The sequence below is a fragment of the Ischnura elegans genome, chromosome 9 (genome assembly GCF_921293095.1).
Source record: "Ischnura elegans chromosome 9, ioIscEleg1.1, whole genome shotgun sequence".
Classification (NCBI taxonomy): Eukaryota; Metazoa; Arthropoda; class Insecta; order Odonata; family Coenagrionidae; genus Ischnura; species Ischnura elegans.
Window position 1 is genome coordinate 107,334,669 of NC_060254.1, and position 18,071 is coordinate 107,352,739.

The 18,071-nt window shown below is 38.8% G+C and overlaps 1 protein-coding gene across 1 annotated transcript in view; it reads right to left on the reverse strand.

Moving 5' to 3' along the window:
* Nucleotides 1-960: 960 nt before the first annotated feature.
* LOC124165207 (thrombospondin type-1 domain-containing protein 7A-like) overlaps nucleotides 961-18,071 on the reverse strand; it is a 1,035,737-nt gene continuing 1,018,626 nt past the window's right edge. The window contains exons 33-34 of the mRNA XM_046542486.1: nucleotides 8,378-8,468; nucleotides 961-3,518 (exon numbers count right to left, since the gene is read on the reverse strand). Of these exons, the coding sequence (XP_046398442.1) occupies nucleotides 3,413-3,518; nucleotides 8,378-8,468 (197 nt within the window). The 3' untranslated portion in view covers nucleotides 961-3,412. The remainder of the gene's footprint in view (nucleotides 3,519-8,377; nucleotides 8,469-18,071) is intronic.

Consider the following 18,071-nt stretch of genomic DNA (forward strand, 5'->3'; position numbering starts at 1 on the left):
GAGAAAGACGCACCCTCTATTCAGGATGGGTTCTTAAGAGAGAGAGATGAGAAGAGCACCACGTTCCATCATTTGAATGAACTGCACTCCACTGATGGCAAAATATGGTGTTTACTGTTCTTCCAAAATATTGTGGGTCACCCTATGGAAGGGAGCTCCTTTGATCTTTTTGGAAGATGAAAATCCAGAGTCCATACCCATTTTGCTGGATGCTCATAGGTAGTCAGGAAAATCATTCATTCATCGACTTTCTTTTCATTCCAACGAAGCCATCCTTAAAAAAATCAGAGTGAGGGGCACATTTTCTAGCGACCTGAGTATTATCTTACCTTTAGAATGTGAATGATGCACTAATTTACATATGAAAATCTTTGATAGCCTCACACCTTTAGGATGCTTAGTCCACTCTAACAGTTAACGATGTGGACTATCTTGGAAATTCATTCCTAGGGTGGCAAAAAACTCAGTGCTAACGGTGACTGGACAGCGCGACCTCTACGCTAAGGCTATCCCTATCATTACATTGGCTGGTTGGATCTATTTATGACTTTGTTGCCAGTAAATATTCTTGCGAAGGGATTGACACAGAAATAATCATGTCATTGAAGTACCCCGTTTTGTTATTTTTTATCAAGCAACATCCCTTCTTTTACACAGGGTATAACTCAAAAGCACAGACTTTTTTTGTGTCAATGGCTATAGTATGGCATTTTAAGGACGTAAAGTATCTCTGGGTTAAGTATTTTGATCACCTTTCCACTTAAATTATCTTCATTTACAACAAATGTGACCCAGCAATTTCAACTACATGCTCCTCCTCTGATAGAAGGTTGGGACTACATTGATAACTGAGCTTATATCCTTCAATGCGTGACGTAGGTATGTCAGAAGAAAGCACAGGCGAGGGCACACTTGAGTATCATAATTTAAGGACATGCTTGTAAAGAAGTAGGGACCTAATGACTTTTCTTGAAATTTAATATAAGCATAAATCAAGAATAAAATCCAATGATTTTACAGCAAGAGGCATATTAACCCAGCATATACATTGAATACATGCATAGTTTTCTGCACAGAATTACATTGTTTTTTCAATTTTCACATCCATATAGTCGTCAGCACACATTGCAATTCCTAGTACAATGCAAGGTGGATGTTTCTCCATTTACTTCCAAAACAAGTATTTTTGATTTACATATTTTGAGATGACAATTATATAGGGATATATAATGGGAAAAGTACACCTATCTTCACTCATATCAACACAAATATCTTATGACATACATGCATATAAGAAAATACTCATTCTGTTGCCAATAAAAAGTGGACATTAGACACCCATGTTTTTTTTGTAAATGAGTCGCTTTACAGCATCACTAATGCAGGATATGTTGGTTCCTACATATTGATGAGAAATTAAGAAAGGCAGACTAGAAATAATATTTTTACAGGAAATGTATTACAGTGACTGTAAATATTACTTTTCCGAATAGTATTTACATTTGAAAGTACCATGATGCTATGTCAGAAATATTCTGGAGGTATTATGCACTTGAAGAAGATAATCAGTAGATTAGTATGCTACTTGCTTTGGTAGAAAGTAGATTGTTAAGCATTAGATATTTTAAAGTATGCATTTCATTAGGAAATTGATTTCACATACCTTTCAGGGATAAATTTAAACCTGTCTTCCATTCTGAATATACCAAAACATGTTGGGTGTGGTGTGAAGCATATTTTTTTGAGTTAGCGTTTACAGTTCAATAATGGAAATGGCAACGCATGATAATCATTGGGGATTATTTCTGCCCAGATTTTACTCTACCATTGAGTGATTATAATTCACTATCGTAGCACCATAAATTAGTGCTGATCATTCACAAGAGCACTTCAAGAGTAAGTGTTTTGCAAAAGATTCTCTCTTTAAACTATTCCAATCTTGTTCATAACAATATTTTTATAAAATTACTGACATGAGTACCATAGTTCAGCAAATATTTTTCACACTCAACTTCTTTCACTGGTTTGTTGACAAAAATGCTCAAAGAGGGAAATACATACCTCATATCAAAAGAATTTTTAAAAACAACATTCCACGAGAGTGTGTGGAATTCAAGATTAACTTCATGAAATTTTTCAAGAATTATATACATAATTCGAAAACCAGGGAGTATCTTTGAGCATGCCCAGTGTATATATATATGTTTGAAATACTAAAGTAAAATTAATAAAGGTATAAAATCCAAGTTCCTTCACATGCCAACAATCATATGGATACAATACAATATCAATGTAATGGGCTCACACTGAATAACTTACTTAACTTTTATGCATGAGGTGTAACATTAAACTGCGAAAATACCATTCTGATTATTTCTTTTACCGACGTCAGGGTTAGGTTTCCAAATGGGGGAATAACATCTGCAAATGAATCATGCATGCACGTGGGGTTTACAATGGACGTTCACACACTCACTCACAACCGACACAAATAGACAAAAATTTAACTACACACAAGTATAACTGACGTTTTCCAAAAAAAAACAAGGTTTTGTTGTGAGAGAAACTTCCTTTCACTCACATTCTAACCGCACGTCTTCTTAATATGTTTTTGTAGCTATCTGAGACAAGAAAACAAGCTCACTCAGCACTTGGAATTTTTGAGATGATTCAGCTGGGACACAGGATGACTTTAGATAGGGGGAAATGGCTCCACAATCAAAATTTTCTTTATGCCTCCGTCTTCGCAGTTCACCACTTTTTGTATTTCACTTGAACACTCTCATAAGACACCTTCAAAGTTCCTTTACTCAGTTCATTTCTAGCAGTCTTTCAGCACCGGCAAATCAAATGATGTTCATTGCAAAATTTCTGCTTTTTTTGCATACTTCGAGCAAGAGTCGACACTATTGTTACAAAGAAATCTGCTTTGAATAAGCTTTTGATTGCATTAATTTTGGTAAAAAATTATTTTATATCCCTGACATCTAACATAATTATTCATATTAAAATATCTTAATAATCAAATAAGACTAATACAAAACACTAGATGTAATTGGCTGATTCAATTGTTTTTGCTTTGTGCCTCACATGCATGAAATCTCATAAATTTTTTCACACCACTATACATACCGACCCTACCTTTTGAAACCTCACAGACTCTATGTACACAATGGTCTTCAAAGGGAAATTTTCTCAACAATCCCGTCTCCCAATGAGCGAGCCATGCCTAGGAATCAAGACCAGCCCAAAAGCTTGGACCAAGAGTCAAATCTCACCAAACTCTTTGTCACAAAAATCATTCTGAAGCCTTTCTATCATAATAAATCATCTTCAGCGCTTCACCTCACTGAGATTCCTTCTTCAAGCAGCGAATTCCAGACCTTAAACTCCAGAGAAATATCCGTCCTTGTCAGGGCTTTCCCTCCCTGCCAGCCGCACTGCTCGAGCCTTGTGCTACTCCCACAATCCCTTGGATCCTAGGCTGTAGTATTCCACTGCGATAGCTAGAATTATGGCTGAAATGAAAATAAATGCCAACAGCATTGAAATTATACATTGGTTGTAAAAGACAAAGCTTATATGCTCAATAAATTCATAAAAATATTCAATATTGAGCACGAAAATAATGATTACACATTGGAGTATTGATGAGTGGAGAAGAAATATGAATGGCACAATTGCCACACCTATGGTGCAGAAATAATTGAACTATCTGGAAACATTGATTTCTTAAAAACAATTGCCTATCACAGTGGCGTAGCCAGGGGGGGTTCGGACCTCCCCCACCGAAATATAAAAGCACAATTATTTTCCTTCATAAAAGAAAACAAATTATTGAAAAATCATGAATTTACAAAGTATTTTTTTAACAAGTGAAGTTTTTTCGATTGTGAAAAGTGTTGAAATTGGTTTAAAACCCATTACTTAGTACCTTATTTTTTTTTATTTTACCCCCTGGTTTTGGACCCCCCCGAACGAAATTCCTGGCTATGCCACTGGCCTATCAGTATGGTTTTTGAGACCAGGCCTGTATAGAGTATAAATTGAGAATAAGTATAAATTGGAGGATGGGGAGACTCGTTCGTAGTCTTAAAATATGTAGTCCAGACTGTGCAATTGAATTGATTTGATTTTCTTCATTCTGGGTTGGATGGGGCATTGACTCTTCCTCAAATCCAGTTGCTCTCATTTACCAATTTAATCAGTTGCAATATTTTATTTGACAAAAAACTAATTTTAAGCACATTTTTAGATGAAAAGTAGAGACATAGATTAAAATATAAACATACCTACGCATGTGGGAATTTTGCACAGTTGCCCAGAGAGCCCTGTCAGAATGCAATAGAATAAATATGTCTTTCTTTCATTTGTGGGTGCCCTTACTTATTATAGATATTGCCTGACCAGCTCCCAAGGACTTTTGTACTACCTGCAGCCTCCTCCAGTGGTGCAGCAAGGGGGGGTTTTGATAAATTAGGGATAAAAACCCCCCCAGAGCTCAGAGAAATTTTTAAGTTTAATCCATTTTACTTAATTGGATGGATATCACTAATAGAATAGTGTAAGGATTAATGAAATATCCCTCATAAAGCCGTAAAACTCACCATTTTGAACCGTTTATCTTAAAATTCCGCAATTTAATTATCTCGCACCTACCGCTCCGCTTGTCCTGGTGGGTATTCCATACGCTCTTAACGAAAGGTGCCAAGGGGACCACAGCTTAACGTCCCATCCGACGGACGGAGTGTTGTGCTTGAAATGTCCTCCACACAACATTCAAGCAGGGATCGGGCAGTCTCTGATAATTCTCTGCCATTGCCGGGATTCGAACCTGATCCCCAGCACCCCTGGCCTCCTCATATCTTTCCAAGACAGATCACTGCAGGGAATGAGTCTGAAGTCGAGGATTGGCTGTAGCATGGTCCTTGTACCAGCAGGAAGTTGATGGTGGTCTCAGTTGCATGCCCTTAAGCCATTTCAGACTCCAGTGCACCCTGAAGACCACTCCACTGCAGGGGCGGAGCTAGGAATTAAGGCTGGGGGTGTTTAGGTGCAACTAATACCGGGGTATGTGGTGGTATGCTATACCCACCAGGATAAGCGGTAGGTGCGAGATTAATGAATTGCGGAATTTTAAAGATAAATGGTTCAAAACGGTGAGTTTTACGGGTTTCTGAGGGATATTTTATTCATCCTTGCACTATTGTATTATTAATACCAATCTAATTAAGTAAAATGGATTAAACTTAAAAATTTCTCTGAGCTCTGGGGGGTTTATCCCCCAAACCCCCCCCCCCCACTCGCTGCGCCACTGCACTCCAGAGACTTGCTCGCTCCAGGATGGGCCATTGAAAATGGTTATCCAAGGGTAAATTAAGTACCACACATAGGGCAGCTCCAATAACCCAAAATGAACTTTTAGGTCCCGTGCACCAATGAACTTCCTTTGTATTCTATTGTGACCCACTGCACATATCTTAGGCTTGACCAACATTCCCCTACTCCCCTGCACCAATTTTGAATGAGTTTAATGTCTTCGTTCCTGACCTTGGTCCCTTTGCTCAGGCCCTCCCTTTCTTCGACCCAGGAAAGAAGGATATCATCTGCATAGAGTATGACGGTGCTATTCAGCCATAGTGATGCAAGCCATCAATGAACAGGTTGAATAAAAAGAATTGATCCTTGGGAGACTCTGGAATTTGATTGCCATCCCCGTGCCAATCCATCATATCCACTCTCAATGTCACTTGTCTAGAATGGAGGTAATCCAAGGAAGCACATTGAGATGAAAATGTAGTCTCCAGGCTGAGTGGAAAATTTAGAGGGTAGTGGACAGAGAATGAGGGTGGGCAAGCATTGGCTGAGGTGAGAGGGTAGGCTGTCCACTGTCGACATGGCTTTTTAGTGGGTACGTGGAGGAGAAAGCAAGAGAAGTGTGGGATGAGTAGGAAGCTGGAGTAAACTGGGTGGAATGATGCTCAAATCAGTGGGGATCGCTAATGATCAGGGATTCACAAGCCAGTCAGCAAGGGGACTGCAGGCTCTAGTGGATGCGTTAGATAAAAATTGTGAGGAGTATGGCATGAGGATCAATCACAAGTAGGCCAAACATATGTTGTTTTGTAAAGCATCACGAGCATGTATCCCCATTACTAAGAGTAGGAGCAGATAAAAATGTCAGTGTCAATGCCATTTTAATGTGATATGGGTAATTCTGCATAGATATTTCTCATCTCACTCCACATTTTACTTCTTATTGAGAATATTTCTGATATTTAAGCAAAGGGCACCCCTAACTATCATTACAACATCATCAGACATTTTTTGGATTGTTTTTCTGAAAAAATAATTAAAACTGAAATACCAATAATTCAACAATACAGGCTTTATGTTTTAATATTTTATAGCAAACATCCAAACCTTTAGTTACTGCTTGATTATGAATTATAAACACATCTTCACATTGAGTAAAGATGCACCATTAGTCTCCCTGAATATATGAGTATTCAACTATACGTACACATTTGAAAAGGCAATTCGAAGAGTAGAAGTGCAAAGAAGGTAAGAATGTATTTTTACGCTTATGTGGAAATGTCTACAACCAATTCTCTATGATAACCATAATAAATATATAAGTACTTAGCTTTAAAAAAGATTGCTGATTCATACAAAATGCATGCATTCATAACCTCAGTTATGAAAGGACACATTAATAGATCGCAAAATTTCTATCATTAATACCATTCATTATAATACAGATTGAAATATTAAAGAAATCTAAGTTATTCAAATAAATTTGTGTGCAAATACTAGCCAGTGCAGTAAATACTATTCTAAATTAAACATGCTTTTAGAAAACTAAGAAAAGGGTATTTATCTTGAACAAGGTTTTTGGATAGGTACATATAAATTCAGTATTCTTCTATACAAGCCTAATGGGTGAGCATAATTTCAAGAAGTTTGCTGTGAAAACAACAACTCCAATGTGATGGGTTGCCTTTGCCTTTATGTAGGTCAAGCTACTCAATTTTTACTATAATGTCAATGAGATGAATGAGCGACAATTCCTGCAATTGTTGTTTTAGAAAATCTTATCCAATCTACAAATTACATATGTAGTTATGTATATGAATATGCCTTTTAAAAAAATGCAAGGCATTTCATAGGTCATTAGCCAATTTCAAAATACTCTACTGGTCATATGGTGCTGTCTAAAACAGTGATGTATCTGTAATCAGAAAGGCAATATGTTATAGAAAAATTTAGATGTTCATCAAATTTCAAAAGGAGATGAATTGAGAATAAATTTTATTAGCATTATAAATGAAGGGTTTATCAAGAATGCATATGAATTTATTAAAAATATACATTATGTCTAAATTTCATTGAAGAATTCTCAAAGGAAATAACTACAGGGAAATTTTTCCATTTGACTAATGACAACTGGCACCAGCCTTACAGAAGTCAAAGTCATATATTTGGCTCAAGTCAAAAGGTATTAGCATTCATTGGCAATCATTAGCACTCGTTCATTAGGTATTAGCACTCACAAAATTACACTAAGTCCACAGGAAACAAAACATAGTTACCAAGCATTGACAAACAAGTGAAGTAAGGCTGATGACAAGTGACAGTAAAATCAGTCATATGTCAATAGTGGATACTTGCCGCGTTTCAGGATTAGTCTCTACCTTTGGCATAAGATGTTTTGGGATTAGTGAAGCAAATTTAGCATCAACCACTGCATCAGTAAATAGTAAATAGCAGAAAATTTTTTATTGTGATACCCACATCACCAACACTGACTCCAAACCATCAAACTCCAAAGATAGGGCAGAACCCCATGAAGACTAGTTAACACTGGCATGAAAAATTTCCCAACGGTTAAGGAAGGACTTTGAAGTGTCCGCACGTCTGGCTCTGATTATTTTAATCTGATAAACACAGTTTGACAGCACCATTAACCTATCAGAAGCCTAATCAAAATCTATAGCAACGTAGTATTCGCCCATCCCTCACCTCAAAGATATCTCCGCCATCATCCGCAACCTGAGGACCCCTAGGCTTCTCTCGAACACTACCGGCATTTTTGGTAAAGACCTGCTTCAAGCGGCAACCTTTTACTGTGAAATTGTTTTTTTTGGGTCAGTCAATTTCATTAAAAAAACAAATCAATAAACAAGCATTAAACAAAGCCTATAAATCAACAAAATCATATAAAACATTTATCTAATAGATCAGTAGTATGACAGATAATATTAACCTTTTTTCCATCAAAAAGCAAACAAAACTCAGCACAAAAATGGGTGTGAACACTTAACATCTCAGGTCATATTTGTAAAGTTTGAGTGTGCATTGAGAAGCTAAAACTTACCACATGAGGTAGATGGACACTGCCACAAATATGATGAAGACACAGCCAATTCCGATCATTGCAAACATCCAGATGTTGACGTCATCATCTTCTGCATTCGGCATTGGTAACCATGTAAAGGAATAGCCGCAGCATGAGGAAAGTTCTCAGAGGCATTTATACATAAATTCAATGAAATAGACCGTCCAAACAATTTGCGACAAAAATTGTATCTGACGATGATCTGGTGAGAATGAGCTGAAGGTACATGTGTGGGATAGTAAGGCATTGTGATTCCCAATCAGTAACACTTCTATATTAGGGCAGGTAGAAAACCAATGGACAATGGAGCAAAGATCCATCTGTACAATGAAGTCTTCTATCATTTGCCAAAATTTTTGCAAATTGAGTACTTTTCCACATCAACTCAAATATTTTTTCGCAAAAACTCAATTAAAAAATTACCATTGATTTGCGATAAATCCATTAACTCTTATAATTTCCAAGCATTCCCCACCAGTTCCCAATAGCTAATTTCCAAGCAGTGAAATGTCTCAGACTGGATATTTTTTATTAAAAAAATTAGGGACAGGAATATTTACCCAGTGGGCAGAGAACTGATTCATTCATCAGGACAGAAAATAAAAATAAACTGATATGAATTGCCAAAATAATAGAAAACAGTACCATCTTAATAAAAATCTAATTAAAACATATTTTTTGCAGTTAATTCACTCAATAAATAAAAAGCTGAAAATGAAAAAAATGAAACTATTATCAGAAATAAATCATAAGCTCACTATTAATAATATAAATGCCATCATCTACATTTTTAACTTTGCATCCATCTCTCCTCTCTAATTATATAGCCTTTATATGTTATAATATTCCATGAGCTACATATTTAAAATGAATTCCTACTTCCTCTTTGAGGTCCCTCTATGCAGCTGGGGAGGTCATCTTCATCGGTTGTAAGCGAGATGCAACGCAACATTGGCTATTTCCTCTATTCATGTAGGAAGTGACCTCTAGAACAACACCAATGGAGTTGAAACTAGTCAAAGTCAAGTGCAGAAGAGTGCAGAAAATCAAAGCTTGAGTTTTATTCAGCACTACAGAAATTACCAACCTCCTATTATATGTGATTATCATATGACATGTGATTTTGTTCAAACCGGTTATACATAGTATTGTCTGTCAAAATACTTGCCACAAAGATCCAAAAAGTCAACAAAAAAACTTCATTTTTTTACATTTTAGAGAATAAGCATGGCAGATATCATGGAAGTTGGCCCATAAACCTCAATAAGAAGTCGTAAGTGGCCCATTTCTCATTGATTTGGATGGCCTCCCACGTTTTCTCAAGGTTATCTTTGTAGGGGAGAGTGGGGCAAAACCCACTGGGCGGGTCAAACCGACCCCTTTACCCAGTGGTTGTTGCTTTCAAGCAGCAACATTATAAACTAGTTGAAGTGGCTGCCATTACCGGCAGATCAAGCTTGTTTTCGTTTGCGTAGTGGCCGCCATTTAGTTTCTGTGAATTTTTCAAGTTTTTGACAGTTTTCGTAATGATTTTTATTACGTTTGTTTTGGATCTGGCAGATATTATGTCAATCTGATTTACCCATGGTAAGTTAATATGATAATTTAGTGTTTTTAGTTGTGTTTTAAGCCCATGTAGTCGAGTAGTTGATTAAGGATACGCTTGTATTACCATATTTCTGATGCTGTGTGTCGAGGGGCAAAACGGTCACCGGAGTGTAGGGCAGGATGGACAGAGATTGGATACAATTAAAGATAAGGATCATTGTGATGAAGGAGACAAGGAGGCTTGCATATTTTGCAATCTATATCTACATAATACCCTGCAAGCCGCCTAAAAGGCATGTGGCAGGGGGTGTTAGGACACCAGCCATTTACAGATTTAAAAAAATGAAGTGCTCTAATGAAGTTGGGACGAGCATTTATTAAAGTCCTTAATGGTTCGGGGGAAAAACGAATTCACACATCTAACCATTCAGCAAAAAATGTCATTAATTTATCGCTTCTAACGGACCTGGAAATATAGTGTGGCTCTAATTTTATGTTCTCTGTGTTGCTCTTAAAGATATCCATTCAATTGTTCAAGCAATCTAAGCCTAGCGTGCAGCCTCCGAGTCTCCAGCGGCTCCCAGCCTAATTCGCTTAACATCTAGGTAACACTGTCTGCAGCACTATCTGGGTAACACAATGAGTTGTATTCCAGTTCCAAGAATAAAGTGGGTTGGATACAATGTTTGAACTGCAAAGGGTGGGCTCACGAGGCATGTTCAAATTGTGAAGAAGAAGATGACAATTTCATGTGTGATTTCTGTACGTAAGCTCATATCCAACCTCACATAGGTATTGTTAATTTACTATTTCATGTTGAGAATTATCACACACATGTTAAAAGCGTGTTTGTAAAATAAATCTTCCAAAATTGTACAATAAAGGTTTTGTAAATGCAAATTCTATGGGTGTCTGCTTGGCCCCACAAATGGGGCAAAATCATCATTTTGTCAACATTTGGAAAAAGTCATGCATATATATAGTAATCACTATCATAAAATGCATTTACATTAATATTCTACACCCTATATGTATAAATGTTAATAATAGCCACATTTAAAAGAATATTATCAACAGAAGGTCAAGTTTTAAATGAAAAAAGGTTAACCGGTCGGTTTTGCCCCACTTTCCCCTACAAAGTAGCCAACCAGCTACACAAGACCGATTATTTAATACATTCTTACAATAAGGAATCTTTTCCCATTTAACGTATAAAAACTCACATCAGAAATTGAAGAGAAAAGATTGAAGAGAGAGATTGGAAGATATCTTATTTGTTCACTGGCTTTCGAATTTTCAGGTCATCATGTTTTATGCATATGTGGATATTTAATTACATTAATTAATTATCAAGTATCAAAACTCCATTTCTTTTTGACTATCCACGATGATTTTTATTCATCACTTCTGAGGAATCGACGAGAGAATATACCTTCAATTGGTCAATGAGTCCAGAGAGAGAGAGGGAATAAAAGAGGAAGAGCCGAGGTTGTGTGGTGGGTTGCATGATGCACTGGGGGATGCTTCCAATAGGGTTGTTTCCTATTATTTTTTTATGGAAAACCGAAATATTATTACTTCTGGAGAACGTATTTCACGCTTTTAGATTTTTTAAAATGACGATATCTATTTTTCGCGATTAAATGAAAAGTGAACATTTTTAAGCGCGCGAAAACGCGACGGCTAAGTATGAATGCTGGGAAAACCCCGTGTGACGTCTTTCTGATTCCTGCTGCCGCATTGTGAGGTGACCTTGGGGCGAGGCTTTGAGCGCTGATACGATGCTGGCTGCTAGTAGATAGCAGAGTACCCTGCTAGCAGGTAGCGCTTGGCTTAAATAAGGATTATTAATACCCTTTCAAACGAAAGAAACTTTCCGACCATAGGCAGTTTTAATAGGTGATTATTAAGACATGTTTCCCCGAGCTCTGTGCCTCATGCATGTATTGGTAATCTCAGACGATGTAAAACCTGTATCTACTCGTGTAGAAACTAGGTCCCTGTGACGTCACGTGGAGTGGCATCGCATGGGCGCCAATATGGACTTTTTCAAATGCGGTTAAAATTGACCATTTCCATTCGTCTAAACTGGGATACCTAAAACCAAATAATTTTTATATTATGAATACAATAATGGTGGGTAACGAATTGCAATCAATGCCTTTCGTTTTCTTTGATCAAGGAAACCACCCTATTGTAAGAGATGAAGGGCCGAAAAATGACTTTCATTCGGAATCGAATTTGCTCCACGCGCTGAAGCTGTTGAGTAATTTCAAGGTATCAGACCCGATTTTGTTCAATCGCATAATAATAATACACACTTTCGTGAGGATTAAAATTTAGAAAACAAACACCTTCGGATATGAGAACGTCATCTGCTGGGCCGTTTTGGTGACCAATGATGACCATAACTTTAGGCATTGTATTTCAGAAATTTCAAGCTTATTTTAAGAAGCCTTTGATTTTGCTGTGCGAGAGAATGAGCGACATATTCCGAGCGTATTCGACTCCCATAACGCCAAAATATATCAGACTACCTGTGATATTACTGCTAATATTTCATTTTGGAATCTTCGTTGGCTGTAAATTACATATTTTTTCAATTGTTAACTTTAATAGATGCCTCAAAAACCCGTTCAAGGTAAAAAAATTCGCATTATAAAAACTGAAAAAACGAAATATTGAAACTTAAAGCCAAAAATTACGAAAGAAATACAGATCGATTTGCAAAAAAAGCAATCCGTATAATGAATGCGATCAGGCAACTTTTGTCTAACATCAGGACTCACTCTGACCAAAAAGTGGCATAACGAGGCAAAAATCCTGAGCAAAGACGACGGAGAAAGAAATGAAGCTCGCAATGCGCACCTCCGACCAGGCATCAACCTCGACGAGAACATTTCATTTCGCGAAGGAAATAGGAAGGCCTCCTCATTTGCATAGCATAACCGGCGTGCTGCTATGAATTTCAAATCGAACCTCTCATCATGTCGCAGAGAGAGAAGGGGAGAGGGAATCAGGAAGAAAAGGAACGACATCTTTCTTCATGAGAGAGACTCACTTTCCCCGAAAACATCAAACAGGTCTGCTAACGTGAAGAAGCTCCGGACGGTTATGATCAGTAGATGTACAAGAAACTAACAAATTGCAAGAAAAGACAGATTTTCAAATTGCAAGCTGATTAAGGGCAGACAAGAGAACCATATTGGTATAGGAGAAACTTCCAGGGTCCTCGAAAACATAAAATCTGGTTTGAATTGAGATCAGGGTTGTTTTTGGAATTTCCGCGGCGCCTAGACGATGTGCAGTGCTTCTCAGCGTTGATGTGTCTGTTAATTGACAAGTGGCTCTTAGATATTCTCCAAATATCTTTCAACATTTTTCGCTGAGCTGGTGAAATAAAAACTCGTATTGGTGAGCCAGTTCAATGATTTAATGACCCCTCCTCGTCCCCCGCATTCCTTGATCCACCCAACAGACACTTCCGGGTGAATCCAATATTCATTGAAGATGGGCTTCATTTCCCGTTGTGTCCGGATGAGTGTAATAGGGTAGTTTCCTTCATCAAAGAAAACGAAAGGCATTGATTGCGATTCGTTACCCACCATTAGTGTATTCATAATATACAATTCATTTGATTTTAGAGATACCGGTTTAGACGAATGGCAATGGTCCATTTTTATCCTCGTTTGAAAAGGGCCAGATTGGCGCCCATGCGATGCCACTCCACGTGACGTCACAAGGACCTAGTTTCTATACGAGAAGATAGGAGTTATACATCTTCTGAGGTTACCAATGCATGCATGAGGCGCACAGCTCAGGGAAACATGTCTTAATAATCACATATTAAAACTGGCTAAGGTCCGAAAGTTTTCCTCGTTTGATAAGCTATTAATAATCCTTATTTAAGCCAAGCGCTACCAGCCAGCAGGGTACTCAGCTACCCGCTAGCAGCGTGCGTCGTATCAGCGCTAAGCCTCGCCTCAATGTCACCTCACAGGGCGGCAGCGGGAACCAGAAATACGTCGTACGGAGAGATTTCCCGGCATTCATACTTAAGCGTCGCGTTTTCGCGCGCTTGAAAATTTTCACTTTTCATTTAATCGCGAAAAATAGATATCGTCATTTAAAAATCTAAAAGCGTGAAATACGTACTCCAGGAGTAATAATCTTTCGATTTAGACAGTAAAAAAATAATAGGAAACCACCCTATTGAGAAGAAAATGAGAATATTACTACAAAAATATTATACAAACCCCAAGATACATCGGAGTTCATGCACCTAGAGTCGCAGCCTCAGCTTGCAGTGACCCTCTGTGAACCAAATTTTAAAATCAAAGCCTGGATAACGATAAATGAGGCCAAATCACGTCAAAGTCTAACACTTATTTTGACCAACGTCATAACCAAGATTGAAGCTAGGAAACTTTTTCGGATGGAGGTGGGGCATAATACTTCTGAAGGAGTTGCATTTGGAGGGGATGCACCCCCAACATCTACATCTACATAATACCCCGCAGGCTGCCTAAAAGGCGTAGGGCAGGAGGTGTTAGGACACCAGCCATATACACATAATAAATGAAGTGCACTAAGGAAGTTGGAAGTAGCGTTTATTAAAGTCCTTTATGGTTCGGGGAAAAACGAATTTCCCATATCTAACCGTTCGGCAAAACATCTCTCTTAATTTATCGCTTCTATCGGACCTGGAAATATAGTGTGGCTCCAATATTATGTTTTCTGTGTCGCTCTTAAAGATATCCATTCAATTGTTCAAGCAATCTATGACCCACCCCCAACATCCGAATAAATTCTCCTAGAACTCCCTCCCCCGTCTCGCTCGACGCTCTTGTGCGTGACGTATGGAAACATGGGATATAAGATTTAAAAAGTGCCAATCTCCCCATCGTCATCATCACCCTGCTCGAAAGGATTCCGTCACACACGGTAGGAAGCTGTTCGACTGGACGGGGGTCAACCACATTGTCAGGGGTCAGGAAAATTGAACGAAGAAAAAATTATAAATATCGGGTTATTTGTGATCAATGAATATCTAAACAAAACGAAGCTACACAAAATCTTTTTTCTAAGAATTTCTATTAAACTCAATTCAGAGGACCATTTTATAAAATATAAAGTAGAAACTATGAAGTGGTCCTTCAAAACTCTACTCATAGTCACTCAAAATAAAGAAAAACAAAATAACAAGTATTTTATCCAATAACTCATTGGTCTAACTCGTGGATGTCGACAAAAATGGAAAAATGTTGGTTTTGAGTATGTTTTTCCTCAACACCAACAATAAAATGAATACATTCCCGCAATGACTTCACGAATCCATCACTTTCATGAGGTAAATTGATAAAGTCATGCCCACCATTGCCAAAGTTAAGCAACATGAATGGACATTATGATAGTAATATAGCCGGGGGGGGGGGGGCTTTTTCAAAACATTTGTGCAGTGGTCCGTAACCAGCGAACCACGAACGGGTATAGGCGGGTCGTCAAAAGGAGCATTGGAAAGGATGATTAGCAAAGAATTCGAGGGCTGGTGGCGGCGGTGAGAAAGTGGTTGTTGAAAGGAAAATGGGCGGATAGTTCAACGATGGAGGTGGTTGCGCAGTTATAGAAATAGGGGAAGACGAAGTGGAATGGTGGAGCATCGGACGACAATGGAGGACCCATAGGCTCTCCTATAAGACATCAATAGCGTGAGAAATGGCAGATGAACTTCAGGAAACTGAAAGAAGGGAAGGGGAGAAATGTAATGTGGGATGTAATCAAAGTCCATAGTTGTAATATACCAATCTCAGGAAGGCAAACGAGGAGAACATTGAAGAAGTGCATTACTGGACTTCAAGTCATGTATATCCTGGGGGAATCGGGGGATCATTTTCCGAGGTAATATTTAAAATAAATACTATCGAAATAAATAATGAAGGCCGATCCCTTGTGGAACTTTATTGTTATAACTGAATGAAATATTACACAATTTTCGCATACACTATTATGCGTGAAAGTATTTTACTCTATCAAATCTGGATATGTTCATAAAATGGATGGAAAAATTACAGGATAAGTCACTCGAGAATGGCCAAAAGATAAAATAAAATTGGCAGACACAAAGAGTAGGAAGGCGATGGAACTAAGGGAACGAGCCTAAGCAAGGGAAAGCTGCAGTCTTCGCGTTCTCTTTGTATTTCAATCAACAGTTCAATCTTTGCGTTGGCGGCACTGCGAATGAATGTGTTTCACTCTGCTATGACGTTTTACACGGAAGTAGTTGCACTCGTACCCACTTTATCATGCATAGCATTTCATATTACAACACAGCAGGGGCGCAGCTATGAATTAAGGCTGGGAGGGGGGTTTAGGTGCAACTAATACCGGGGTGTGTGGTGGTATGCTATACCCACCAGGATAAGCGGTAGGTGCGAGATTGATAAATTGCAGAATTTTAAAGATAAATGGTTCAAAACGGTGAGTTTTACGGCTTTACGAGGGATATTTTATTCATCCTTGCACTATTCTATTCGTAATATCAATCCAATTAAGTAAAATGGATTAAACTTAAAATTTATCTGAGCCGTGGGGGGGGGGGTTTATCCCCCAAAACTCTAGTATATATATTGCTGTTGGTGAGGACGGAGTGAGAAGAGAAGGGATTCCTTGGGGCCTATGAGAGCGCGGGGGGAGAAGCGACGAAGTGGATTGGGGCAGAGGTCTATGAGATGAGGGGAGGGTGAAGGTACAGGTCAAACAACGAGAGACAGCGCTGACCTTTGACCCAGCCAAACTCACTGCATCTCAACCTATCCTCTCTCTTTCTCTCCCTACTCGAGGTCAAGCAGATGAGAGGAAAAAGGCCAAATGTCTTGGGCAGCTGTGAGGATAAGGAAACCTTTCGACCTTCTAAGGCAACTCGAATAATAATAATGATGATGAGAGAGGGAGCGTTTTATTCCGAAATGTTGAGCAGCAGTAACGTAGCCAGGGGGGAGGTCCAGGGGGTGCGGACCCCCCCGAAATATAAAAAAACAATTATTGGCCTTCATTAAATAAAACAAAATATTGAAAAATCATGAATTTAAAAACTATTTCTTTAACAAATGAAGTGTTTTCGATTATGAAAAGTGTTGAAATTAGTTAAAAACCCATTACTTAGTACCCTGTTTTTCAAAAATTTTCCCTCCTGGTTTTGGACCCCCCCGAACGAAATTCCTGGCTACGCTACTGTTGAGCAGGGCTTAAAAGCCGATAATCTCTGGCGGTACTCAAACGCATTCGGAGTGAACGGCAATAGAAGAGCAATAGAAGTTACCAAAAATAAGGATCTCGACAGAGAAGTGCGTTGACGAAAATGGGACGATTGTAGATGCGCATTCCGCTTCTCACGGTTAAGGGGACCATCTTCTCCACACACGTGAGGCTGGACCCTAGATTTCCAACCGTCCCCGTTGACCCCGAAATATTCGTTGGAATCTAAAGGTTTTTCAATTTTGTATCAACTCTTTACACACAGCCTCACCCAAACGCTGTACAACCCCCCCTCCCTTCACACCATAGAGAAGAAGGACACGGGATCAACCACCCAGGAGAAGAAGATCATCTGAACGAGGACTGCATCCGGACGACCAGGGGCGCAGCTAGGAATTAAGGCTGGGGGGGGGGGGGTTTAGGTGCAACTAATACCGGGATGTGTGGGTGTATGGAATACCCACCAGGATAAGCGGTAGGTGCGAGATTAATAAATTGCGGGATTTTAAAGATAAATGGTTCAAAATGGTGATTTTCCGGATTTATTAGGGATATTTTATTAATTCTTACACTATTCTATTAGTAATATCAATCCAATTAAGTAAAATGGATTAAACTTAAAAATTTCCCTGAGCTGAGGGGGGGGGGGGGGGGCATAACCCCCAAAAACCCCTCCCCCCCGCTGCGCCACTGCGGACGACCTCAACACAAAAGAAGACAGCGAAGGCGTACCCTCACCCACTCAGGAACCTTTCTTTCCTCCCCCACACCCTACTCCTCTTCCGAAACCCTAAAAAACGACCCTCCCTCCCTCAACCCCCAACATCCCCACTTCTCGGCACCCAAACCCCATCCTCCACCTTACCAAGAA